At 40.5% G+C, this 26620-nt stretch overlaps 1 protein-coding gene across 1 annotated transcript in view; it reads right to left on the bottom strand.

The window, feature by feature from the left end:
* Positions 1-26620, bottom strand: part of TUT7 (terminal uridylyl transferase 7) — a 242055-nt gene that overhangs the window by 153455 nt on the left and 61980 nt on the right. Inside the window, 10 exon segments of the mRNA XM_030193686.1 lie at positions 1841-2900; positions 2902-2921; positions 2923-2957; positions 2960-2968; positions 3788-3965; positions 7169-7303; positions 16146-16162; positions 16165-16264; positions 17854-17980; positions 20050-20119. Coding sequence (XP_030049546.1) covers positions 1841-2900; positions 2902-2921; positions 2923-2957; positions 2960-2968; positions 3788-3965; positions 7169-7303; positions 16146-16162; positions 16165-16264; positions 17854-17980; positions 20050-20119 — 1751 coding nt within the window.

Raw genomic sequence — 26620 nt, forward strand, 5'->3', positions numbered from 1 at the left:
AGTTAGGCCTGTCTGGAATAACAAAATAAGAAAAAGTCTATTATTCAATTAAGAGTATATTGTCAGCATATTTCCAGGCTGACCAGGGTAAAACACAAAGTGAAGTTGACCATCTACGGACTTTGGTCCGCTCTTGCAATCTAGAGAAGGAAGGGCCATTTCATCCTTGTGGATATAAGGTCTAGGGAAAAATGATGTAAAGACAGCTAAATGGATAAAATGAAAAAGAACTTAGCAGGAACTTGGGATGCATATGGCATGCCACCCTATTATGATAAAATTTGATATAAGATGGGTAAGTCATCACTTACAAATATGATCTCCCAGGTTAGTACAAAAGCCCACCAGAGGCTCGGCTCAATAGGGGTTCTAATCAGCTGGTTAAGAACCTTGATATCCCATATGTCACCATAGAAAGTCTAAGCCCCATATAGGTCTAACAATTAAAATGTTCTATAGATATAAAGTTTCCTTTTATATGCTGATAGGTGCCAAGTGAACGAAGATGAACCGTGACAAAGCTGGTCTTAATGCCAGATTGACAGATGTAGAAGGTCCACAAGAAAAAGTCTTCAAGCTAAACTGAATTTAAACACATAAGATCTTCTAGAGAACACCCTCCTAAAAGACCAGAATGACTACAGAACCATTTTAGATCGACCAAAGGATCACATTATGTGCTCCTCAACATCTAGGTTGTGAGGACCACAGACTGCTGTGTGTGTATGTGTGGGGGTAGGGGAGGGGAGGGGAGAGCAAAAGTCACCCCTGTATTTTTAAATTACTTGCCTCTTCCATACTCAAGCTCAAAGTTACTTACATTCAGGTACACAGGTGATTAGGATAGGGCAATATCACAACCTGATCAGTTTCTAGAGGTAACTAGTTCTAGGATATAAACCTAATAAGTCTCAGCCACAAAAAACTGCTATGAAAATCATAACCTGCCAGTCTTTATCTCAGGTTTATTAAGGATTTGGCCACCCAAGGACCAGGAGGACAGATTTGCTTCCCAATGAAGAGAGAAGGCATACATCACTAGCTTGCCTTCTTATATTCTCCTGAAGCAGTTAACTTATACCATCTTGTTGTGGGATGTCACAAAATAAATATCAACCATAAAACTGTTTAATCAGCTAAAAAGGGTTATGGGGAACAAAAAGGGTAATGCAAAAAAAAAAAAAAAAAAAAAATCACCAAAAGTAGTAGAGCTACTGAAAATACAAACATCTGACATCTTTGGAAGATGTAAAGAAACAGAAAAAAGAACTGGCCAGGCACAGCAGCATAGACATTTCTATGGTCAATAGAAGCCTTCCTATGCAGCTATCTGGGAATTTTTTTCCCCCTATTTTAACACATCCACCCTCCCATTGTTCCTAGTCTGGTCATTGCATCAACATTCAAGGTTCAAGTTTAATTAAAATTTTATATACCACTTATCAGCAAACCACCACATACATCAAAGTGGTGGTTTGCTGATAAGTGGTATATAAAATTGGTATATAAAAGTGGTGTACGTATAAATACATAACGAAAGTCTCAAGTCCATGCATCACAGCATCTCCAGAACCCAGTTTCACAGACTTCAAATACAGTAAATTAGATGTTGATCTTAACAATAACCATAGTTCTTTCTCCTATTGGGCTGCAAACTCTTAATCCAGAGACTCTCCCTGTCCCATTCACTCAACGTGAGAAAGATCCTATCGGGGAATCAAACTGGCAACCCTCCAAATGGCAGTGTATAGTGCTACCATTAACCCACCATGCTGTTCCATTTTTAAAACTTTTAAATCAATTTAGAAGCTCTAGTATGAACAGGAATTTGGTGTCTTACCTTGCCCTTTGTGAAAGCAAATTTGTTAAACTCATAGAACACAGAATCAATACAATTTTCTGCATGGATGTCATCCTTCTCATTCCAGTTATATTTTTGGTCAGTAAAATCTCCTCTGTTTAAAAGTTCTCCAACTACAGTTTCTTCATCTTTTTGCAATTCTTGGTAGGTGGCAAGGATAAGACTGTCTGGCTCTTTTTTGTTTTCAGACAGTACATCATCCCCAGAGCCTGCATAGGTGTTGTCCAGTTCCTCTTCAGCAGTTGTGCTATCAAGATGCTCCCTTTGCCTAAAGATCAGATCTGTTTCTTCATCATCCTCCTCCTCATCCGAGTTATTCATTTCAGACATCTGTTCATGTTCTGAAGGCAGAAACTTGATCAAGGACTCTTCCAGTTCATCAGTACCTTCTGTACTCTCCTCATACAAATGTACCTTACAATCCACTTCATTACAGCATTCTGCACCACACTCATCACTTTCAGTAAATATGTTTGGAAAATTTTCCAGATCTGAATTGTTGTCTATTTCAACATCATTTATATTGACTACAGTGATTGGCTCTCCATTTTCGCTGTCCTCATCCAAAACTTGATCAACAGGTATGAAAGGTTTCTGCCATTTTACCTCTTGATCATTGTCTTCTTCGTCCTCATATTCATTTCCACTCTCCAGATCCTCATGATCTGCAAAAAGAACTTCATCTGCGACACAGTCCGGGTCTTCAACGGCACTATCCATATTCCCTATATCATCCGCCAGCTCTTCTCCTGATGGACTTTCATAGCCATCGAGTATCTTGACAGCATCGTTAAGCACTCTTTCACAAACATTTTGACTTGAATCTATAGCACCAATGTTTTCATCAATGACCAACTCTCCCAATTTATTATTTATTTTATGTAACTCAATTAGAAGTGGCCTATCAATGGTGTCATTCATTGAACTCTCTTTTTCTGTTTCTGATTTCTGTGATGTCATAGCACCAGACTGTTTCTTATTAAGCTTGTTTGGCTTTGTCTGGGGTAAAGCAAAATACTTGTAGGTTGTCCTAAACAGTGAGGATATATTCATACACTAGGTTGACTGTTTAGGGATCTTGCCACATTCCGTTTACTGAATAAGGATCTGAAGACAACAAATATTTAACAACAAATGTTTAATGCAGGCATTCTCTCAGCCTATGAAACAACATTCTCACAAAATAGAAATCATATGCAATTGCCTCAAGAGATTATACCAAACTGGTGTTCCTTATCCTACTAAACAATTCAGTGACAGATGAATTGTTTGCAAGGCAGTTGGCAATTTATTTCCCTCTGTAACAAATATGACAACAGTGGAGGTCAGAGTGGATCATATGAGTTGAGACTATTACTGTCAGATTCCTTGTGATGACATTATTTGAAATCCTACCAGTGTCTGCTGGAGTATGGGATAGAAAGATATGATCTGTGCCTTCAGGAATTTTCTGGGTAAACTCTACCACTTCACATGCTATACTAGAAACATCAATGTAAACGACTAAAATGGAAAAATGAATCTTTTTGTACGGAAAATGGGAAAGAGAAGGTGTGTGCAGTGACCTAGCCTTTGCAAAGTCATTTGCTTGGCGCGGGTGGGCAGACAGCATAAAGTGGATGGAGGCTATAATATATGGAAAAACTGAGTAAATTTATGTTTTGGCATTCAAGGAACAAAATTAAGGCCTATTCTGTATCACTTCTGCTAACAAATACATTTCTAATATCAATGAGTTTAGTTCGTTCTTCCTTTTGCTCTTCAAGGCAATAAGGTAAAAGAAACAAGAACACTAAATGGGAGACTCTGTATAAATAATGTTGGGAGAATATATGCTTTCATTATTTTGGTTATGTTGCATTTCAAATATCAGAGCTTTAAGCAACTTCAATACAATGTGAATAGGAAAAGAAAAAAAAATGATACCTTCTACAGCAATGCGCTTTTTGGGCCAGTCCTTTGACTCCCGAGACACCATCCCTAGGCGAATGCTGATGACCCGTTCAGTCAAACTGAACTCCAGTGCGTAGAATCGAAGTAACTCAACCCAAAGCTGCCCAACTGGAACTGGACATGGATGTTTTCCAGCAAAGACTAAGGGAGACTAAAAATAATTATGGTACAACAAATGAAGTGCATATACGAGAGAGATCATAAAAGCCAAAATAAGCAATTATTTTGCATCATTAGAGAAACCTGTGCAAGTGTTTCTAAGTCTGGCCAACCATATACATTATGCTATGTGGGAAAACACAACAGAGGATCCAAACTCTTCTATGGAAGTCATCAGACTTATTTTCAAAAGAGGACGTCCATCTTTCGACACAAATCGGAAGATGGGTGTCCTTCTCACAGGGTCGCCCAAATCGCCATAATCGAAAGCCGATTTTGGGCGTCCCCAACTGCTTTCCGTTGCAGGGACGGCCAAAGTTCACGGGGGCATGTCAGAGGCGTAGCGAAGGCGGGACTTGGGCGTGCCTAACACATGGGTGTCCTCGACCCATAATGGAAAAACAGGGTGTCCCTGACGAGCATTTGGACGACTTTACCTGGTCCTGTTTTTCTTACGACCAAGGCACAAAAAGGCCCGAACTGACCAGATGACCACCGGAGAGAATCGGGGATTACCTTCTCTTACTCCCCCCAGTGGTCACTAACCCCCCTCAAAAAACAACTTTGAAAATATTTTGTGCCAGCCTCAAATATCATACTCAGGTCCATCGCAGCAGTATGCAGGGTCCCTGGAGCAGTTTTAGTGGGTGTAGTGCACTTCAGGCAGGTGGACCCAGCCACACCCTCCCCTACCTGTTACACTTGTGGTGGTTTATGTGAGCCCTCCAAAGCCCACCAGAAACCCACTGTACCCACATTCAGGTGGCCCCCTTCACCCATAAGGGTTATGGTAGTGGTGTACAGTTGTGGGTAGTGGGTTTTGGGGGGGCTCAGCACACACGGTAAAGGAGCTATGTACCTGGGAGCAATTTCTGAACTCCACTGCAGTGCCCCCTAGGGTGCCCAGTTGGTGTCCTGGCATGTCAGTGGGGCCAGTGCACTATAAATGCTGGCTCCTCCCATGACCAAAGGGCTTGCATTTGGTCATTTCTGAGATGGGCGTCCTTAGTTTCCATTATCGCCGAAATTTAGAAACGACCAAGTCTAGGGAAGACCTAAATGTCAAGATTTCAGCGTCCCCGACCGTATTATCGAAACGAAAGATGGACGCCCATCTTGTTTCGATAATAGGGGTTTCCCCGCCCTTTGCTGGGACGTTTTGCGAGGATGTCCGGGCCGACGGGAACTGTGCTCCTGGGGTCGGTGCCGTCGGTGCCGATTTCGTGGACATCGATACCGGTACCGAAGATCCGGCCGTCGATACCGTTGCCGTCGAAGTTGACATCGAGGGGCCGGCGCAAGTTCCAAAAAGACAGTCCCGAAGAACTTGCCTCGCTACCTGTGTCCGTTTCCGGAGACCGAGACACAAGGTGCACGGTCGCGCACGGGCGGGAAGACGGCCGCGCATGCGCAGCGGGCGTGCCCTGCGAGCGGGACCGCCCGCAAAGTTTTGTTCCGGTTGGTGGGGGCTGCCGTGGACGTCAACCCAGTCGTGAGAACAAGCAGCCTGCTTGTCCTCGGAGAAACTATATTACAAGGGATAGGCTCAAGTTTTCTAAAGAGAAAGCAATGCCTAATGCGTTTGTAAAACACTTCTTCCTAAGTGGAGGAGTAGCCTAGTGGTTAGTGCAGTGGACTTTGATCTTTGGGAACTGGGTTTGATTCCCACTGCAGCTCCTTGTGACTCTGGGCAAGTTACTTAACCCTCCATTGCCCCTGGTACAAAATAAGTACCTGAATATATGTAAACCGCTTTGAATGTAGTTGCAAAAACCTCAGAAAGGCGGTATATCAAGTCCCATTTCCCATTAAGCTAGTCACCAGTCGAATGTTATATCAACAAAGATGTATTTCTGACTTGTATGAAAACTTTTTCTGGTCAAACAGTGTTAATTCACTGGATATTTTTAATATAAAATGGCATACTTTCTGGATATGTGCTTAAGTGCTACAATTATACACACATCTTCAGTTGTGTATAGCTTGCCAGTGGGCATCCACATAGGTGGAGTCTGGATGAAATGTGTTGGCAATTTACAGAATACTATAAATCACACATGTATCACTGGAAAATAGGTGCACACACTTAATGCCAGCTATAGAGCTAGTGTAAGTGCTCACACGTAATCTCATATGTGCATAAGGAAAAGTTGTATTTTACCTGATAACTTTCTTTCCTTCAGTCCAGTGTTTCCCAAGTCCAGTCCTAGAGTACCAATTGCCAGTCACGTTTTCAGGATATCCACAATGAATATGCATAAACTTGATTGGCATACACTGCCATTATATGCAAATCTCTTTCATGCATATTCATTGTGGATATCCTGAAAACCTGACTGGCAAGGAGTACTCCAGGATCAGACTTGGGAAACACTGCTTTAGTCCTATGAGACCAGTTCAGAAAAATGGATTTTGTCTACCAGTGGATGGAGACAGAGGAAAAAACAGGCCTGAAGTGACACACCTCTTAAGGGTATTACACAGCATAGAATGTTATTTTGAATAGACAACCAAACATCAGCAGTGATTCAAGGAAGGACAAACACAACAAGAGTATATCCAAATGTCAACTTTAATGGAAACAGGACCCAACCTGGCCAAGTGTTGGAAAAACCTTCATCAGGGGTCACATAGGTTTCCACAATACATTCACAGATTCAAAGCATATTTATTTATTTGTTACATTTGTATCCCACATTTTCCCACCTATTTGTAGGCTTACATATACTGCAATACCTGCATTTAAAAGAAAAATAAGGTCCAATGTAAAAAGTAAAAGAATACAGCCAACAGTCACTGACCTCTGTAATTGGACCACAGCTTTTTTGATGCAGATGCCGTTGGCTGTATTCTTTTAACCTCATTTTCTTTTAAATGCAGGTATTGCAGTACATGCTTTGAATCTGTCATAATACCCTTAAGGGACAAATCACTTGATGACTATTTTCTTCCTCTGTCTCCATCTGCTGGTAGATGGATACAACACATTTGTCTGGTCTGTTAGGATGCTAAGGAACTACCTGTCTACTACTAGGTGCCTACTTTCCTTTATAGAATAAGTGCCAATCAGGTGCTCTCTAGGTACCTATATACAGGCGCACTGGTATAGAATTACTTCACCCCAATGCAGAATCCCTGATTTGCACACAGTTCACTAGGAGATATTGAAGGTAAAGAAGCTGCATTAGTACAAACCTTGCCTCTATGCTGAGCTTCATTATCGTGATGATCTTTACCAGCAGCAGGTGGGTTATACTCCCACAGCACCATGTCATTTTCAACCATTTTAAGGTTAAAGTTCATTAATTTGCATACAGCAAATCCCTCAATCTGAATAAAAGCAAAAACAGGAAAATCTTAGAGAAATGTGGTGTTTCCTAATTCAGAACACTTACACACAAAGCATGAATTCCAAGAGAAAAAAAAAATCTCTAAAATTGGTACTGACAATAACCAAATCCAAACTATGGTAGGAGACCGGAAAAATTTTCCTTGAGATTTCAAACTTGAATGCTATTTGGATTTTAACCATGCTTAAAAAAACCCAAAGTACTCACTTGTAGCAGATGCTCTGCATGGACGGTAGGACTAATACTCTCACATATGGCTTTAGTCTCATATGGATGACTTCATCTGAAAGAGCACTCTGTTACTTGAAGAAGCTTTTAGCAGCATCCCACCACGAGCGAGTGCCTTCCTGTCCAGTAAAAGCATGCGGGATCCATAGTAAAATACCAAAGCAAAAAAAATACAACTCCTAGGGAAGGTAGGAAGGTATGTGAGAATACTAGTCCTTGCTGTCCTCAGAGAACAGCTGCTATAGGTAACTTCACTGTCTCTGAGGATAAGTAGAACTGAGTTTCTCACTTATGGGAATTCCTAGCTAACAGGCTCACCAAAAACAACAAATAGAGACTTGCATTGACAAAACCCAATAATACTAACAAAATAACAGGCCTGTTGTGAAGGAGCAGGTTTGGAACAGAAAGAATGGCATAGGAGGGTCGAGTTAGATTGTTAGACACCAAACAAATTTTGCAGAACTGTTTAACCAAACCAGCTGTTCCATTGGGTATGGTGTTCAGGCAGTAGTGAGAGGCAAATGTGTGAACTGAAGACCACATTACAAATCTCCTCAATGGAGGTGGATCTCAAGCGAGCCACCAACACAGCCATGGATGACATTGTGAGCCGAAACATGACCCTATAGATTCAGCCCAGCATGGGCATAAGCAAAACAGGTACAGTTTACTAGCCAATTGAATAAAATGTGTTTACCAATGGACCCCCCCCCCCCCCATCCTGTTTGGGTCAAAAAAAAAAAAAAAGCTGTGTGAAATATCTATGGGCTTTAGACCACTCCAGATAGAAAGCCAAAACTCGATAGAAGTCCAAGCTGTGCAGTGCACTTTAACCAGGATGGCATGAGGATTTGTGAAGAATGCTGGAAGGACAATGGACTACATATGTACATAAATATTGCCATACTGGGAAAGACCAAAGGTCCATCGAGCCCAGCATCCTGTTTCCAACAATGGCCAATCCAGGTCACAAACACCCGGCAAGATCCCAAAAATGTACAAAACATTTTATACTGCTTATCCCAGAAATTGTGGATTTTCCCCAAGTCCATTAATAACAGTCTATGGACTTTTCCTTTAGGAAGTCGTCCAAACCTTTTTTAAACTCCGCTAAGCTAACCGCCTTTACCACAGTCTCTGGCAACCAATTCCAGAGTTTAATTACACGTTGAGTGAAGAAAAAATTTCTCAGATTCATTTTAAATTTACTACATTGTAGCTTCATCGCATGCCCCCTAGTCCTAGTATTTTTGGAAAACGTGAACAGACGCTTCACATCTACCCGTTCAACTCCACTCATTTTATAGACCTCTATCATATCTCCCCTCAGCCGCCTCTTCTCTAAGCTGAAGAGCCCTAGCCGCTTTAGCCTTTCCTCATAGGGAAGTCGTCCCATCCACTTTATCATTTTCGTCGCCCTTCTCTGCATCTTTTCTAATTCCACTATATCTTTTTGAGATGCGGCGACCAGAACTGAACACAATATTCGAGGTGCGGTCGCACCATGGAGCGATACAAAGGCATTATAACATCCCTCATTTTTGTTTTCCATTCCTTTCCTAATAATACCTAACATTCTATTTGCTTTCTTAGCCCGCAGCAGCACACTGAGCAGAAGGTGATCAAGATGGAACTCAGACACCATCTTATGAAGAAACTTAGGGTTCGTGTGGAGAACTCTGTAAACCTCATATAAGATGGATTCGCATACAAGGCCTGAAGCTCACTGACTGCAAGCTGAAAGTTACCACCACCAAAAACAAGACCTTCCACCTGGTCAGGTACTTCAGATGACAGGAATCAAGTGGCTCAAAAGGAGTTTTCATCTGCTGGGTGAGGACGACGTTGAGGTTTGACAACACAGTTGGAGGTTTAACGGGGGGCTTCATCAACAACAAACCTCTCATGAAGTGAACTAGAGACTGTACAGAGATGGGCTTACCTCCCATCTGGTAATGAGAAGCACTGATTGCACTGAAGTGAACCCTTACAGAGTTGGCTTTCAAACCAGATTCAGAGAGGTGTAGGAGATATTCAAGCAGATTTTGCATAGCGCAAATTGGAGGATCTAGGACCTTAACTTCACACCAGATGGTGTGAAGTATGACACTTCTTGGTGGAATCTTTCCTGAAAGCCAGACTCAGACAGCTGAAAAGATGTAAATTCTATGCCCTCGATATCTAGGCCGTAAGGACCAGGGATTGGAGATTGGGATGCAGAAGAGACCTCTCGTTCTGCGTGATGAGGGTGAAAGAACAGTCCAACCTCCACAATCCTTCTTCGGACAACTCCAGAAGAGAGAACCAGCTTGCCTCAACCAATAGGGTACGATGAAAATAATGGTCCCCTGAACTTAAGTTTCATGAAAGTTTTTTCTTTCAGAGGGATGGGAGGATATGTGTACAGGAGGGTCTACCACCTCATTCAAGAAGGAAGGCATCCGATGCTGGTCTGTCATGTGACCCTAGCCTGGAGCAGAACAGATGAACCTTGTTGTTGAGAAGTGGCAAAAAGATCCATCGAAGAGGTGCCCCACTCTCAGAAGATCTTGCAGGCAATGCCAATGTTAAGAAACCACTCAAGCAGTTACATCACCTTGTTCAGAGTATCATGCCATGGCTGATGGCCCACTGCTATCTCTCAACCACATCCTGACAGAAGGGATAGGATCCTGTATCCCCTACTTGTTGATAAAGTACAAGGCAACCTGATTGTCTGAATTAGAACAATCTGGTTAATCAGCCAATCTCTGAAAGCCCGTAGCTCTAGGAGGTTGATTTGGAACTTGGTCTCCTGAGTGGACCAGGTCCCCTGGGTGAGAAGCCCATCTACATGGGTGGATGGATCTGTAGTGAGAACCTTCTGGGGCAGAGGAAATTGGAATGGTAGTCCCAGGATCAAACTGGGTCAAATTAGCCACCAGAAAAGCGATTGGGTGAACTCTGAACTGACCATGATGACATCCGCAAGGTACCCCTTGGTCTGATACTACTGGAAGCTAGGGTCCATTGGGCCATCCTTAAATTGAGGTGTACCATGAGAATGACATACACTGTGGAGGCCATGTGGCCCATTAACATCAACATCTGCTAAGCTGTGATCTGCTGGTTGCTGTGAAGCTGAGTGGCAAATGCCACAAGGGCATCCGCCTGTGCCAGATATGCTTGAGCCTGATCGGTGTCTAGCAGGGCTCCAATATACTCCAATTTTTGAACTGGGAGTAGATGGGTCTTGGGGTAGTTGATCACAAAGCCTAGGTAGCTCCACCACCTGAACAGTTCTCTGCATGGACTGCTGATCTCCTTCATTTGATGTGCTCTTGACCAGCCAATCGTCCAAGTAGGGAAAAATATGAACTCTCAGCCTGGGCAGCGACACTGCAACACAGTAAGGCATTATATGAATATGGGAGTGAACGCAAGGCCACACAGCAGGGTTGCAGTACTGATAGTGGTGCATTTCCACCTGAAATCGGAGATGCTTCCTGTGACATGGAAGTCTCTGAATGTCAGTATAGGCATCCTTTAAAGTCCAGAGAGTATAACCAATTGGTTTTTTTAATCATTTATTTATAATTTTTCATTTTAGAAAGGTCACTTGCAAACAGTAATACAGAGAGGATTGCACATTAATACAATATAAGAAGAAAACAAACCCAACTAGATATATGGATTATATACAATCTTTCTCTTTCTTAGACCACAAAGTGAAGAAAAATAGGGAGAGTGAAATAAGACAAGGAGATCAATTAAACAGTAAACAGAAAAAAGAAAACATGGTATTAACCTGATTATCCCCAGATATTACTCATCTAAAACATTATTTCACATTGATCATCTGGTTGGCTTCCTCAAGACCAAATACGGCGTATAGTCAATTCATTTCATTGAGAACATACTTATTGTCCAGGTTTTAGTTAGAAATAATACATCTGATTATATTCTCTCTCATTTAAAAACCAGAAATTAACGATACATATACTCAAGTCTCTAATTCAAATCCCACTGATTAAAGCAATCCCAGTTTTCACAGGCTTCACTCCTTTCGAAGTAATAATTAAGGAAATATTTCTGAGGAAAACTTTAGGACTCATACCTGGAACTCTGGGAAAAACAATAATCTCAACATTAATCCTCCACAAAAACATCCACCTTATTATTCAAAGTTTCTGGTCCATTATCATTTTCAAGATCATAACCACTTCTTGCTTGTACAGAACTTCATCTGTCATATCAATTTTTCACTCTCAGACGGTTCCAGTCAAATTGTCCATGCAACTCTCCAATAAGATCATATCTGAAACAAAGTTATTTACTACTGCCGTTAAGTCCCGAAGCGCCTTCCAGATGATATTCAATGTAACCTCCACGGAAGCCAAAAACTCCAAGATGATTTCTCTTGAGGTGTTTAGGAGTGGTTCCGCCGATTCGGGTTCTGTTGTAAACGTCCTCTGTTTCAGCATATGCCTCTAACTCACTCCTCCACTCCTTTGGACATGGTGGTTGAATAATTCGGGAACGATGGAGTTGTTTTTCCAGGTCCAAGAGCGTTGACGCTCCTTCGCTGGCGCTAATCAAAGGACTAGCTAACCCTTTCATCTGTGGGCAGTTCGATGCACAGAGGGGACAAAACGCTGGCCACCAGCGGCTGACTGCTGGTTGTTCCCTTCCTCTTAGTTAAGGAAAATGCAATTGCAGAGAGGAAATTTACACAAAGAAGACAGAACCTCAGAAGGCAGCTGGGCCGTTGGGCATACGAACTCCAGGTCACCATCTCACCACTCTCCCAGTTTTGGGACACTCTGTCTGGTTTCTCCTCAGAGGCCTGTCTGATATGGGTAGCCCTTCAGCACAGCCCTCTGAGTCATTGAAACATGGAAGCCCCTTCACCACTACAAGGTGGTGTCCCTTCAGAGGGGCAATTGTTTTTTTTTGTTTTTTTTAATCATAGCACAGGGAAATCATCCTGAACTTCTCTATGGTCAGATATTTGCTCAGTCCAGGATAGGACAGAATCCATCCATCTTTTTGGGCATGAGGAAGTACTTGGAATGAAATTCCTTCCCTTCTTCCGCTGGTGTAATGGGTTTAATCACATGGGCCTTTAGAAGGGAGGACAGTTTCTCTGCAAGCACTTCCCAATGTTGACAGCTGAGGCATGACACAATCAGTGGGCAATTTGGAGATCTTTTTCTGCTGAAGCGTAACCCACCCGGATTATTTGAAGAACCCACCAGTCTGAGGTTTCAAGGGGCCACCTTTCGTGGAAAAAAATTCAGCATCTCTCCTGTCGGTAGCTGATTTGGGACAGCTACTGTTATGGCAGCTATGGTCTCCTGAATCCAGTCAAAAGCTCATCCCTGGTTTAGAATGGGGAGTAGGCTGGGTGTTTTGAGGGCGCTGCTGTCTAGGTCTGGAGCGCTGGGGCTGGATCTGCTGCTGAGGACGTGAAGAAGGGGTAAACCTATACCTTTGAGAATAAAAGGAACTCATTCTAGGTTCTTCAGAGACCCTCCAAGAATTGGTGACCACAGGAGGCGGTGGCCAAGAGAAGGACTTAATGTCAGCATTCAGCGACCTTTCTCCACCTTGCCCACAAAAACATCTCTTTGGCAGGGGATGTCCACCAATTTCTCCTGAACCACAGGTTCTAGCTCTGAAACATGTAATCATGAGAGTCTACTCATAAGAACATAAAAGAATAGCCATACGGGGTCAGACCAATGAGCCATTAGCCCAATATCCTGTTTCCAATGGTGGCCAATCCAGGTCACAAGTACCTGGCAGAAATCCAAAAATAGTAGCAACATTACATGTTACCAATCCCAGGGCAAGCAGTGGCTTCCCCATGTCTCTCTCAATAGCAGACTATGGACTTTTCCCCCAGGAATTTGTCCAAACATTTTTTTTAAACACAGATACGACAACCGCTGTTACTACACCTTCCAGCGAACCAGAGCTTAACTATTCATTGAGTGAAAAAATAGTTCCTCCTATTTGTTCTAAAAGTATTTCGATGTAATTTCATTGAGTGTCCCCTAGTCTTTGTACTTTTTGAAAGAGTATAAATAAATAAATAAATCGATTCACTTCTACTTGGTTCTGCACCACTCAGGATTATGTAGACTTCAATCATATCTCCCCTCAGCCATCTCTTTTCCAAGCTGAAGAGCCCTAACCTCTTTAAGCCTTTCCCCATGTGAGAGGAGTTCCATCTCCTTTATTATTTTGGTCGTTCTTTTTTGAACCTTTTCTAATTCCGCTATATCTTTTTTTTTTTTTTTTAATACAGCAACCAGAACTGAACATAATACTCTAGGTGAGGTCGCACAATGGAGTCATTATAGTATTCTCAGTCTTATTTACCATCCCTTTCCTAATAATTACTAGCATCCCGTTTGCTTTTTTGGCTGCCGCTGCACACTGTATAGATTTCAGCGTATTATCTACACCACCACCTAGATCTTTTTCTTGGGTGCTGACTCCCAAAGTGGACCCTAGCATCAGGTAACTATGACTTGGATTGTTCTTTCCAAGGTGCATCACTTTGCATTTGTCCTCATACCGATACCTAAAGTGGAGAGTCTGTGTGCCACATCAAAAGAGTTCCCCTAACCACATTAATACATTCTGCACTTCTGCTTGGAAGCTAGCTAGCGAAGCTGCGTGACTTGCTTCGGTGGGAGATTGTCTGCAAATTCAAGCATACCAGACACCAGGGACTTCAAAGTAGATACTCGTGTACAGCAGATAGGTCTGGATGCAGGAGACAAGCATCGAGGCCTGATAAACCATCCTCCCAAAAGAATCTAGTGTCTGAGCCTCTCTGCCCAGGAAAGCTGAGGCATGAGCCTATGAACTTTTGGCTCTTTTGAGGGCAGATTCGACAAATATTAAGTGGTGTAGGCTGGGCAGAAAAGCACTCACACATGAGCAGTGGGATATTGTCAGAAGCTTCTTAAAGTAACAGAATGCTGGGTAGCGTCTGCACCCGGGCTACGCCAGATGACGTAACTCATATGAGATTAACGCCATATGTGAGAAACTCAGTCCTGCATGTCCTCGGAGAACATAGGAATACATTATTTTTTCAGTATAAAATTGTCTCCTCCAATGTTTTATAAATTATCTTGTGAGGCAGGAGCTCCTCAGTTTTAAGCCTCACCACCTATTATGACAATAAACCAAGCTAATTTAGAGACACTTGGGCTCCAATTGACATTGGTGGTATTCTTGGGTCCCTTTGAACTCTGACCCAATAAATAGTACAAAGAAACTCTGGAAGAACAAGGCTTATTTTGTTAATATTGAACATTTTTATTTAGCTAACAAAAATAATACTTTGATCCAGAGCAGTGTCTGTTGACAAGCAAAATAAGTAGCTAGCTTGAATCTATGTGATGTTTGTGAGATGGTAGCATGGAGTAAAGTAGATGTACAAGAATATCTAGTAAGAATGAGTTTGTTTGGTGATTGAGGGAGAAATAGTGTTTTCTCTTTTTAAAAAAAAAATGGGAAGCCACAGCACAGATGGTATTGCGGTGGCATTTTGATCCAGAGCAGTGTCTGCTGACAAGTAGACAGCTTTAATCTATGTGATGTTATGGGAGATGGCAGCATGGAGTAAAGCAGATGTATAAGTATATTTACTATAGAATGAGTTATGGTCTTTTGAAAGTTAGTTTCATTTATGCAGCCATATCTTTTGATGATGTTATAGACAAGGCTGATAAAGTTTTAGGATTCAAGGTGGTCTATTTGTAGAAGATTTATAACAGTGAGTAATTGAATGTTTTACACCATGAAATATAATCAATTGTTGATATGATGAGAATTTTAATTGAGCTGACTGGTGAGATGTAGAGTTTGTGATACATGGGCTGATCAAGGTGGGATTAATGTATATCTTTCTAATTTTGTTTTAGGCTTTTTTTGAAGGGGTATGTTGATCACCCCTGATTTTTAGGTATGTATTGATACATTATTGGATTTGATTAAATCCATTCAACGTTTTATACACTTTTATATGTTTGGAAAGTGGCTTGTCTTATCTCCTCCCCCATTTTACTTTTGAATGTGTAATGCATTTATTGTACTTTATTTTATCATTTGTTATGACTTTTTATATATTTGAGAAGATATATATATATATACAGTATATATATATATACACACACACACACATAGCTTGAGATGATGTTATCACTATTTTTATGTTTTTATTTGTAGTTTTACCCCTGACGCAGCCTGAGGGCGAAACGTGGCCACGTCGGGTACTGCTTTTATCTTGGTTTGAATAAATTATTTCTTTGTTTTTATATATGTGTATCGGTCTACTTTTTATAATAGACTTTTAAGTAGCAAGTAGACTGTTGCCTTTTTTTGTTTTTCAAGTATTACCATGTAACTTTAATTAGCATCCCCTAGTCTTAGTACTTCTTTAAAGAACAAATCGATTCATGTTTACTCATTCTATACCACTCAGGATTTTGTATGGCAGAACTGTTACTAACATTTTAAGTATTATTTGGACATCAAAAGAATAACAATATTTGAAAACAATTTCATAATATATATATGGTGTCACATACCCAAGACCCAAAGTAACGGGCAGAAGAGGCTGCTTCCTTTGTTGTAGAAAGAAGATGACCATTAAAGAAAATACGTAAGGTGGCAATCCTCCTTCTTCAGGCTCATCTATGTGGCAAAGCTATCCAAAATGCATTTGAGAGGGAAAGAGAAAAGAATGAAATATCATTAAATGGTCTCTTGAAGTACTATAAACTGGTACCTAAGATTCAAAATTCACATTTCTAGCTTTTATGTTTTACAGACAATTAGTGAGCACTTTCAGGAACTCGAATATCACATATAGGGCCCTATTTACTAAGCCGCGTTATAGGCGTGCTAACATTTTAAAGACACGTTAACCACGTACGTGCCGTTAACTGTGTATGCGCCTACAATATCCCTGTAACGTGCCTTAGTAAACAGGGCCCACAGTGTACCCCAACAGAACCTTCAGAATATCACAAAAAGGCTCTGGTTCACCACATCAACATTATTATTCTGATCCACAGAAACTAGTAAACAATAATTAAATGAAAATATTAATAGTAAGAACTAAACAAACATTTGAGAAATCTGCTTCATAGTCAACAAGGCAAAGTACACATTGCAGGTAACATTTTAAATAACTGGATAGACTCAGTTGTAATTCAAGGAAATATTTATTTACAGAAAGAGTAATATATGCATAGAATGGGACAAGCTCAGAGGAGCTCGAAGAAGAGGAAGGGATTGTAGAGCTAAGAAGTTGGTATGGATGGGCTGATTGGACAGGTGGTCATCATCTGCTGTTATTTTCTGTGTTTGTATGCTCAGCTTTAATATGTCTTAGAATACAAAACATTTTATTACGCTATTGTAAACTCTGTTTCAAGAACTGTCTGCATCCTCCATGTTGTTGTCTGTTTTAAATTACTTCTTCGTCTTACCCTAATCACACAAGGGTGAACTTCTATACAATAAATAAAAAATATAGCTGCTTGAATGGTCATAATGTATACTTTACTGCAATGTCTCCCATTAGCCAATTACAAGTTGCAAAAGCTCTTAAGTATGCAACTTCTAACTGATCAACAAATAAGGCTAGGTTGGGTTTTTTTTTTTTTTTTTAAATTCATCATATTAAAAATGTGTTTTAACTCAAGACAAAGTGATGCAATTTCAGTTATAGCATGCATGCAGTTCTTTAGAACTTTTCTTTCTTTCGTCATGACTTCACTGGGCATGAGAATAAGAATTACTGATTAATAAGAACTGCTCTGGGGCATGGTAGCTGGGACAACAAGAATGAATCACTTTTCTGGCCAAGATCCCCTGAATCAGTGAATATGCAAGGATAAGGAGAAAAAAAGCTGAAAGTGGAGGGCAATGAAAGGCTTGAACAAACATTTTTTTAAATTGTTGGAAACTTCTTCACAAGATGTTTTTTTAACAGAGTTAAGGGACAATTATGCCTGGGGCCTGACTCCCACAGCTTAGCTGCAGATTCAAACTGCACATCCAGGTGAGAGCTCCTGCTACTGTGCTAATGATGTACTGATGAAATGACTGATTTCAGGGTTTTAGAGAAACCGTCTCCCTTCCATCCTCTGCCAAGGGACCTGGTTATTACAGATCTGTTAACTGTGGAAATTAGCTAGTATAAAGTGAAAAATATAGCTGGGCTGGAAAGGAGTAGGGGACTATAAACAAAGACCGTATAAAATTTAATTACAAACATAAATAACTTACCTTTGCCCAGTACCGGAAAGCAACAACCAGAGGAGTAAGGTGTGGTTCCAATCTTCCTAGTGCAGCCAAATGGACTGTGGTCAGATATGCATTTTCATTTCCTGCACTCACCTTACACAAAAGGCCACTAAAATGATAAAGATACAGGAACTGTTAAATGCTACCAGAAAAGATTATTCATACAAAATCTTAGGAAACAATACAGCCTTTGAAAACAACAAGCATCTGCATGTAACTTCAATCTTCCAATGAACAACAAAGAAGCATGAAATTTATTTTTGCTCATTTCCAGATATACAATCGTTATTAGTTTAGCTAGGTTTCAAAAGCTATATATTGATATTTGATTAGGCATGAAAAAACACCAGGTATTACATAAAAACCAAGATCTGGTATCCAATGGAAGAGAGTCTGGTGGGCCCAATACTGTGGAATGCTGCAATTACCAACAGTACCTTCCTGCTAGGCCAAAATGATGTTAATAGAAAGGTGAGGTGGATGGGAGAGTATTTGAAATGGATAGGGAGTAGAAATTGCTTGGTAGTAGGGGAAAGGGATAAACTGCTTGAAAGGAAGGAGACTGGCTGGACTGGAAACAGAAGAGAAAGAATACAAAAAGTAAAACCAGAGGAGAAAATTAAAAACAAAACAAATAATGTTTTTGACTGGTGGTAAGCTTTCTACATATTTTTCAACCCTTTATAAGATTTATAAAACAAATATAAAGTAAATATTGATATGAATTAATGGCATTATTAAAATGGATGGGGAAATTCCACTGCTTATTTCTGGGATAAGCATAAAAAAAATGTATTGACTTTTTTGGGGATCTTGCCAGGTATTTGTGACCTGGATTGGCCACTGTTGGAAACAGGATGCTGGACTTGATGGACCTTTAGTCTGTCCCAGTGTGGCAATACTTATGTACAATCCTGAAAAATTAAGTGATTAGTGTAATACTAGTAAAAAAGCCCCGTTTCTGATGCAAATGAAACGGGGCTAGCAAGGTTTTCTTCTGTGTGCATGTGGGAGTGTGTGTGTCCCTGCCCTCTGCCCTCTCTCCCCTCCGAGTCCTTCACTGCTTTGCTGTGTTTTCCTTCACTGACTGTTTGTGTTACAGAGAGGGCGGGGCAGATACTCATGGGGAAAACGGATATCTCTTCCCCCTTCACACTTCCGGCTGGAGGCTTCATAGAACGTTGGTGTTGCCTTTTATATAGAGAGATTATAGATTTGCTAACATAAAAATATATTTTGCCAAAAGATTAGAAGCATAACACCAAAAAGACAGGGCACCAGCACAGCACTGATAGCCTGTAAGAAACCCCACCATTCTCTTTTATGCCCTAAAGTGCTGAAAGATCATTGCCTTTCTTTACAGCATCCATGATTATGGTCCATTTAGCATATAGGGAAAGTTCTGCTTAGAAAAATGAGAAGGATAAGCATCAAGGGCTCATGCAAGGATAATCACACTCAAAAAAGTCAGAGCAATTAATGTACACTTGAAATAATGAAACCTTTCATTTTCCTGTGATGTGGTACAAGAAACAAACCCCACAAACCAAAGTTAGTACATTTTTCACTCCAACATACACAAGTTGATTTCCTCTTCAACAATGACTACGTTTCCCAAGAACTCTCGAGAAGAGAAGATCAACATCAGAAGATGACAATAGAAAGCTGCATATCTCTGATGATCATTTCCACTATTCTTAAGATAAAATCTCCTTACAAACTACTGCCCAAAAAAGTGATATTGTAACATAAACACAGATGGACCCATCCAGTTTTCCCAGTTATTCTGGTCTATATATCTAAGGATACATCCCACTTGCCTGTCATAAAGGTCTGATTGCTTTAGGACTTCTTCTCCAAGTCAGATTTTCTCATCTACTTTCATTTTCCACTATTCCTCGCAGTTCAGTATACCCCCCTCCCACCCCCCACTCTCTCTCACCCTTAAGTACTGCAACAATCCTAAAAGCCCAAAAATCAGTGAGACCACTGTCGAAACATCTGGCTGCCCTGTGGCTACTACTATCACTCTACCATACATGCTGCAGGGCTACTTTGGAAGAAGGTAATATCTGAGAAAATAAATTTTAAATGATCAAGATCAAGTGCATTATTTAAACATCAATAGCACTGCTGCTTTGATAAGCATTAGAAAGAAAATAAAGACATTTGCCTGACCTTTGCTTTTCTGTGCATATTACCACGGGTACCCTGGCATGGAAGTCTGTAACAACATCAGTGAAAGATCCTGGAAGAGACAAGAACACAATACCATATTATGGAGAAGCTCCAAGTTAAATGATTGGTACTATCACAGCACAAAGAGCGTTGATGGCATGTCCAATTTACAGGGACCAAACGTCTAGCAGCCAGATCTTCAATTGTGTTTAATGTGAAGTAATTTGTCTAGCAATATTTCAGTTCAAACCTCCACAATGATTTTGCCCTAAGCATTTTAAATGAAAAAAAATCTTGCTTATTTTGGCATACATATTTAGGCAAGCAAAATAAATTTTTCAGTACAATCAAAATAAATTTGTCAGCAAACCTTATTGCATTTACTTACCGACTCTTACCAACCAAACAAGTATGTGAAGCTCAAAGCATTGTCAAGCAATGCTCCAAGAACTAGTCTGGTGGCTCAGTGGCAAGTACAGAGGACTTTTCAGTTTCTGGGCCAGAACCCTACCTCCTGGGGATGCTGCTAAAGATTTACAGCTCCTGAGGAGAGGCAGTCTCAGTCATCGCTCAATAGTGATACCTAGTGACCACATTAGCCTGGTTTCTTGAGGGAGCTGCAATTTGTGAGCCATGAGCAAGGGCTATAGCTGCAATGGTTGGAGTAAGCTGGTTGAGCAGTATGAAAATAGGGAAAATTCCTAGGGGTAGTTGCAAAAAAGAAGTTCATGGAATTATAGCCCAATAAAAGTTGGTTTTTAATCAGCTTGAAACCCAATAGTAGAAGGAAACTCTTAACTAAAACCAAAAAGGAATCCATTCAACAGCAAAGTAAACTAAGTTAGCATGGGATAGAAATGTTCTCCTCATTTTGTCTAGCACCAAGAAAGATATTCCATGTGGGATACATTACTATGCAGAAACTAGTGTCACAAAAATAGCGAGTCAAATACAGCCATAAATATGACTATAACCCATTTTCTCTTTTCCATGAAAAACAGTATGTGTAAATAAAGTATCAGTCCAACGTATATTTTCTGAAATTATAACAAATGAGGAATTTGGAAAAAAGTCAAAATGTTACTCTCTCAACAAGATATGTCCAGTTTATTTTTGGAATAAGGATTTCAGTTTCGTGACTTTGGCGGGCAATCTTAATTTAAGGATTTTTTGAAGATATACGACCCCTGAGGCAGGCGCTTTGTGCAGAACACAGTCCTGTCAGGTTATTATGTTAACAAGATAGGCTGTGCAAATAAGATCTTTGTCCCGTTCATTGAAGGATCTTGGTGCTTTTTTCTGTTTTTAATCTCTCAAACAAGCACATTTTACTTTTGCAGGTGCAGTTTTTCATTTCAGCTTGTCCATTCATATTTGATGCATTCAGTTTCTATACTATTTGTTTTTACTGTTAATACTGTTCATTTATGCTTTAGCTGTATTTTACTACTATGATTTTTCATATTTCATGCTGGTTTCAGTTCTAGACGCAAAATCCTGCACAGTATATTCAGGTGACTGACACAAACCTCTCCACGTCTCCTTGGTCCCCTTCACAACATTATACCAGGCTATAATATGTTCAGGAAAAACAGGGAAGGAAGAAAAGGAGAGGGAGTGGCATGATATGTTAAAGAATAATTTACAGAAGAGGTAGAGAAGTTTTTCTGCTGATGCCTGGAGCTCTCTGAGGCTTTTCCTCCCACCTTAATGCTGTTTAATCTAATGCTCTTTGAATTATTTGGGAAAAGCAAGCCGTTTTTGGTATAAAGATAGTACTAAAGACACACAATTGCAGGGCCTGCAGGGTCAATCTGGAAAGACAGAATGGCAAATGTATTTACATTGCTGTGATATTTAGCCCTCCTTCACAGACAGAAGTGGTCATAGATTTAATTGAAAATATTAAACTACAGCTGTGAAAGATGAAGTACTACTAATAGGTGATTTTAATATGTCAGATGTTGATCGGGGTATCCCTATTGTGGGATATTATAAGAGGGAGATCTAGTCCAGCAGTTGACAATGGAATCCATAGAGGATGGGGCCATAGTGGACAGTGCTTACTAATGAGGAGAGTATTAGTATAGTAGGTTATAGTAGGTGATCATCTGGCATCCAGTAATCACCAGATGGTGTGGTTTAATATTAAGATAGGTGTGGAGAGGTTTCATTCAAAAATGAAGGTTCTAGACTTAAAAAAAAAAAACTAACTTTGTTCAGAATTGCTGTCTGAATGGCAACAACTGGAAGAAGATGGGAAAGCAGTGGCAAACTGAAAGGAGCTATTATAAGGGCAACAAACCTTTTGTAAGTAAATAAAAGTTAAGAGGAAAGGAGGCCACTTTACTTCTCTAAAGTAGTAACTGAAAGGTAAGAAAAACAGCTTAGCCTTTATAAACTACAAGAAATCACAGAAAGAGAAAGACAGGCGACATCTGGAAAAGCTAAGAGAAGCTGGTAGAGTAGTCAAGAAAGTAAAGATGCAAATGGAAGAAAAAAAACCCTGCCAATATGGTAAAAGAGGGGGACAAGACATTTTTTTTTTTTTGATATGTTAGTGATAGGAGAAACTACAAAAGTGGCACTGTGAGTCAAAAGTGAAGGGAAAGTGTAGAAGCTGATAAAGATAAGGTGAAACTGCTTAATAAATATTTCTGTTCTGTGTTCACAGCTGAAGAGGACCGCAGAAGCTAAACACAAATAGGAATAGACTGGTGGTAGTCCCTGAACGATTTTCAGGGAACTGTGTTCATGAAGAGTTGACTAAACCGAAGGTTGTCAAAATGATGGGGTTGGATGGCATACATTCAAGGGCACTGAAGGAACTTAGGGAAGTTCTAGCAGCTCCGCTAGCCCACCTTTTCAATGCTTCTCTAGAGTCGGGAATGGTTCCGGAGGACTGAAGAAGAGCAGATGTGGTCCCTCTCCACAAAAGCAGAAGAAAGGAAGAGGTTGGGAACTCGGCTAGTTATCTGCCTTCTGTTGTAAATAAATTAATGGAAACGCTTTTAAAACAGAGAAGAGTCACATTTTTGGAATCCAATGGATTACAGGACCCAAGGAAACATAGTTTCACAAGATGCAGGTCTTGTCAGACAAATCTAATTAATTTCTTTCATTGGGTGATCTGAGAGAGTTGGATCAAGGGAGGGTGCTATATGCGGCGTATTTAGTTTTTAGCAAATCATTTGGTTCCGCATACACAACTAATAAATAACTGAATGCCTTTGGTATGGGCCTGAAAGTGACTGACCAGTTTAGGACTGGTTGAGTGGGAGGCGAGAGAGGGAAGAGGTAAATGGAGCTCATTCTGAGGAAAAGGATGTTACTTACCAGTGGTGTGCCAAAAGGTTCTGTTCTTGGGCCGGTTCTTTTTAACATTTTTGTAAGCGATATTGTTGAAGGGCAGTCTGGTAAAGTTTGCCTCTTTGTGGATGATACCAAAATCTGCAATAGGGTATATACACCACTAATGGTGTTTATAACATGAGGAAGGACTTAGTGACGCTAGAGGAATGGTCTGGTATTTGGCAGCTTAGATTTAATGTTAAAAAAAAAATGCAGGGTCATGCATTTGGGCTGCAAAAACCTGAGGGAAAGGTACAGTTTAAGGGGTGAAGAACTTTTGTGTACAAAAGAGGAGAGGGACTTCAGAGATTGTATATGATGATCTTAAGGTAGCCAAACAGGTAGAAAAGGCGACGGCAACAGCTGGAAGGATGCTTGGGTGCATAGGGAGAAGAATGGCCAGAAGTAAAAAGGAGATGATAATGCCCCTGTGTAATACTCTGGTGAGACCTCATTTAGAATATTGTGTATCATTCTGGAGACTGCATCTTCAAAAAGATACAAACAGAGGAAGTGACATTGGTGCTGAGAGATTGCAGCATGATTCCTTAACTCCATTGGAGTGGGAAAAGAAATCAAAGATACACTTGAAATTAAAGGTGGATTATCCTTCACACTCACCCCTGGCACCATGTGAGTGATGACTGCGCGGAAAAAGCTTGATAAGTTTAAATATATCGTAGAGAAGCGAGCTTGCAGTTCGGGAGCACTACAGAAAGTTGCAACGCTCCATATAACAAGATGGCGGAGGTAGACATGGATTCGGATCCAGACCATGCGGAACTGGTTGAGAGTGACGGAGACCTCACAAAACGTGATGTAGCCCGTTGTTTAAGGAGTTGAAAGCAGAAATGTTAGCGGTTCGAAAGGATATACAGTCAGCTGTTTTCGAACTCCGGACTGAAAAGAGAGAGATTGGTAAGGTAGACTAGCACAGAGGGGTGATGTTGAATCCTGAGTGAAGGGAAAGATGCTGGATCGTGCCGAGGACAGGGGTTGGGAGTGGAAAAGAGCAGAAGAGACGTTTGGAGGAGATAGGAGATGCTGCAATGTGATTAAATTCTTTAAATCATAATTCATTTTTTTGTGATTAATAATTAATTCATTAATCACAGAGTTAACTGCAATTAACTTGCAGCCCTAGTTTCTAAGTTTCTATACAATACTCCCATTTTGCCTGTGTTGAAAGCAGATGGCAAGACATATTTGGGAAAGCTTACGCTGCAGACCCGCCTAGCATCTCTAACTTCTGAACTGCTGCAGACGTTACGACATATTGAATTCTATTACACTATCTCCTTTTCCACTCCTTTGCTGTTACTTGCTTCTCTGCACTTCATTGATTTTGATTGTTAGCTGTACTGATGTATGTTTTTTGCAGATTGATGTAAGCCACATTGAGCCTGCCCATGGGTGGGAAAATGTGGGATATAAATGCTATAAATAAATAAATATAGATTTGTGACCTTGAACTTTCCTAAGATATGACAGTGAACAGAACATCTACACTAACAGTACCTACGCTCTTTTGGATTTTGGCAAAATATAGGCACAGCAAGGATTTTGACTTCTGCCAATAAACCAATTAAGCATTTGGAATATATCCATCATTTGCTGCAGTCTGCTCTATTACTTGCTGCTGTCCTCAAGGTGAAGGGACACTCCTCCTTGAAATCTATTCAAGTCCAAGGAAATACCTATGCAGACACCACAGTTAAGGAGGCCACCATAGGCCCTTGCCTTCTTGTTATTATCTACTGCACCTGAACTATCTCCACAGTCCCTCACTCTCCAGAACCTAACTGACTTTTATTCACAGGGCTCCATGCAGGACCAGCAGCTCTGGGGTATCGTCCAGTTTTCTAAAAGGACTGTGGAAAGCTGGTGACTGCTACATTTGTTCTCCATCTCTACTTTACCCTATTGCTCTGTGCTTGCACCAACTGACACATGCCTCTGCAGCCACCATGTGTACTGTGTTTAATTCATTATGGTTTCACCCTGATTTTGAGGTTTCTGCGCAAGCTATGGCCCTTGTGTGTCATCACTGTTGGACTGCTGACCATCAAGGCTGGCCCCTATGGCCTTCCCCATGTGCTCAAAGGGTCCTTTTCTTTACTTGCAGACTGATTATACCAAACTGCCAATTGTCAAAGGAGGCCATGCAGTATTTGATATCTGCTAGTTATGCTACAGATTTCAGCAGCTTTTGATGTGATAAGCCATGAAATATTGCTTAATCATTTATGTACAACAGAGCTTAAGGGGGCAGTCTGCAACTGGTTTTGTTCCTTTTGAAGTGATAGACGGTTTTGCATTACGAAAAATGGTATACAAACTTCTGAAGGAGGAGTGGTCTAGTGGTTAGGGTGGTGGACTTTGGTCCTCGGGAACTGAGGAACTGAGTTTGATTCCCACTTCAGGCACAGGCAGCTCCTTGTGACTCTGGGCAAGTCACTTAACCCTCCATTGCCCCATGTAAGCCGCATTGAGTCTGCCATGAGTGGGAAAGCGCGGGGTACAAATGTAAAAAAAAAAAATATATATATATATATAAATAAAAAAATGTGCTCCTCTGGCGTTCCACAAGGATCCTGTATTTCAGCAATTTTATTCAATATCTTCTTGTTGCCATTGCGTAAGCTGTTTTAATGTTTAGGGTTGAATTTTAGAATCTATGCAAATGACATTTCATTTTTATTTAGCACTGATCTTTTGAAAAATGTTTCTCAGTGTTACACTTATGTTTGAGTACCACTGAAAGATGGATGAAAGGGAACCATTTATACACTGAATATGGCTAAAACCCAGATATTATTACTGTCTAGTCCTCTAGCAATAGATTTTCCATCTCATTTTTCAATGGGTGGAATTTCTATTCCGATATTGCAAAATATTCTTGATTAGGAGTTATACTCAATTCATCTTTGAGCATGAAAATACAAGTCTTGAAAATAGTTTGGCAGGTTTTTTCCAAATTTAAAATTGTTAGAAGGCTAAGAGATTTATTGAATGTTGGTAATTTTCATACAGTGGTACAAAATGTAGTCTGTCCTTCATTCAACTACTGTAATGGACTATTAATAGGAATTTCAAAGAATTTTACTGAAGATTCTCCGGGTTGGCCAGAACACCACAGCATGAGTTATTAGTGGTTGTTCTCATTTTTCACACATTACCCCTATATTGAAAAAACTCCATTCGCTACTGATTGAACAAC

Source organism: Microcaecilia unicolor, chromosome 2, assembly GCF_901765095.1.
Source record: "Microcaecilia unicolor chromosome 2, aMicUni1.1, whole genome shotgun sequence".
Lineage (NCBI taxonomy): Eukaryota > Metazoa > Chordata > Amphibia > Gymnophiona > Siphonopidae > Microcaecilia > Microcaecilia unicolor.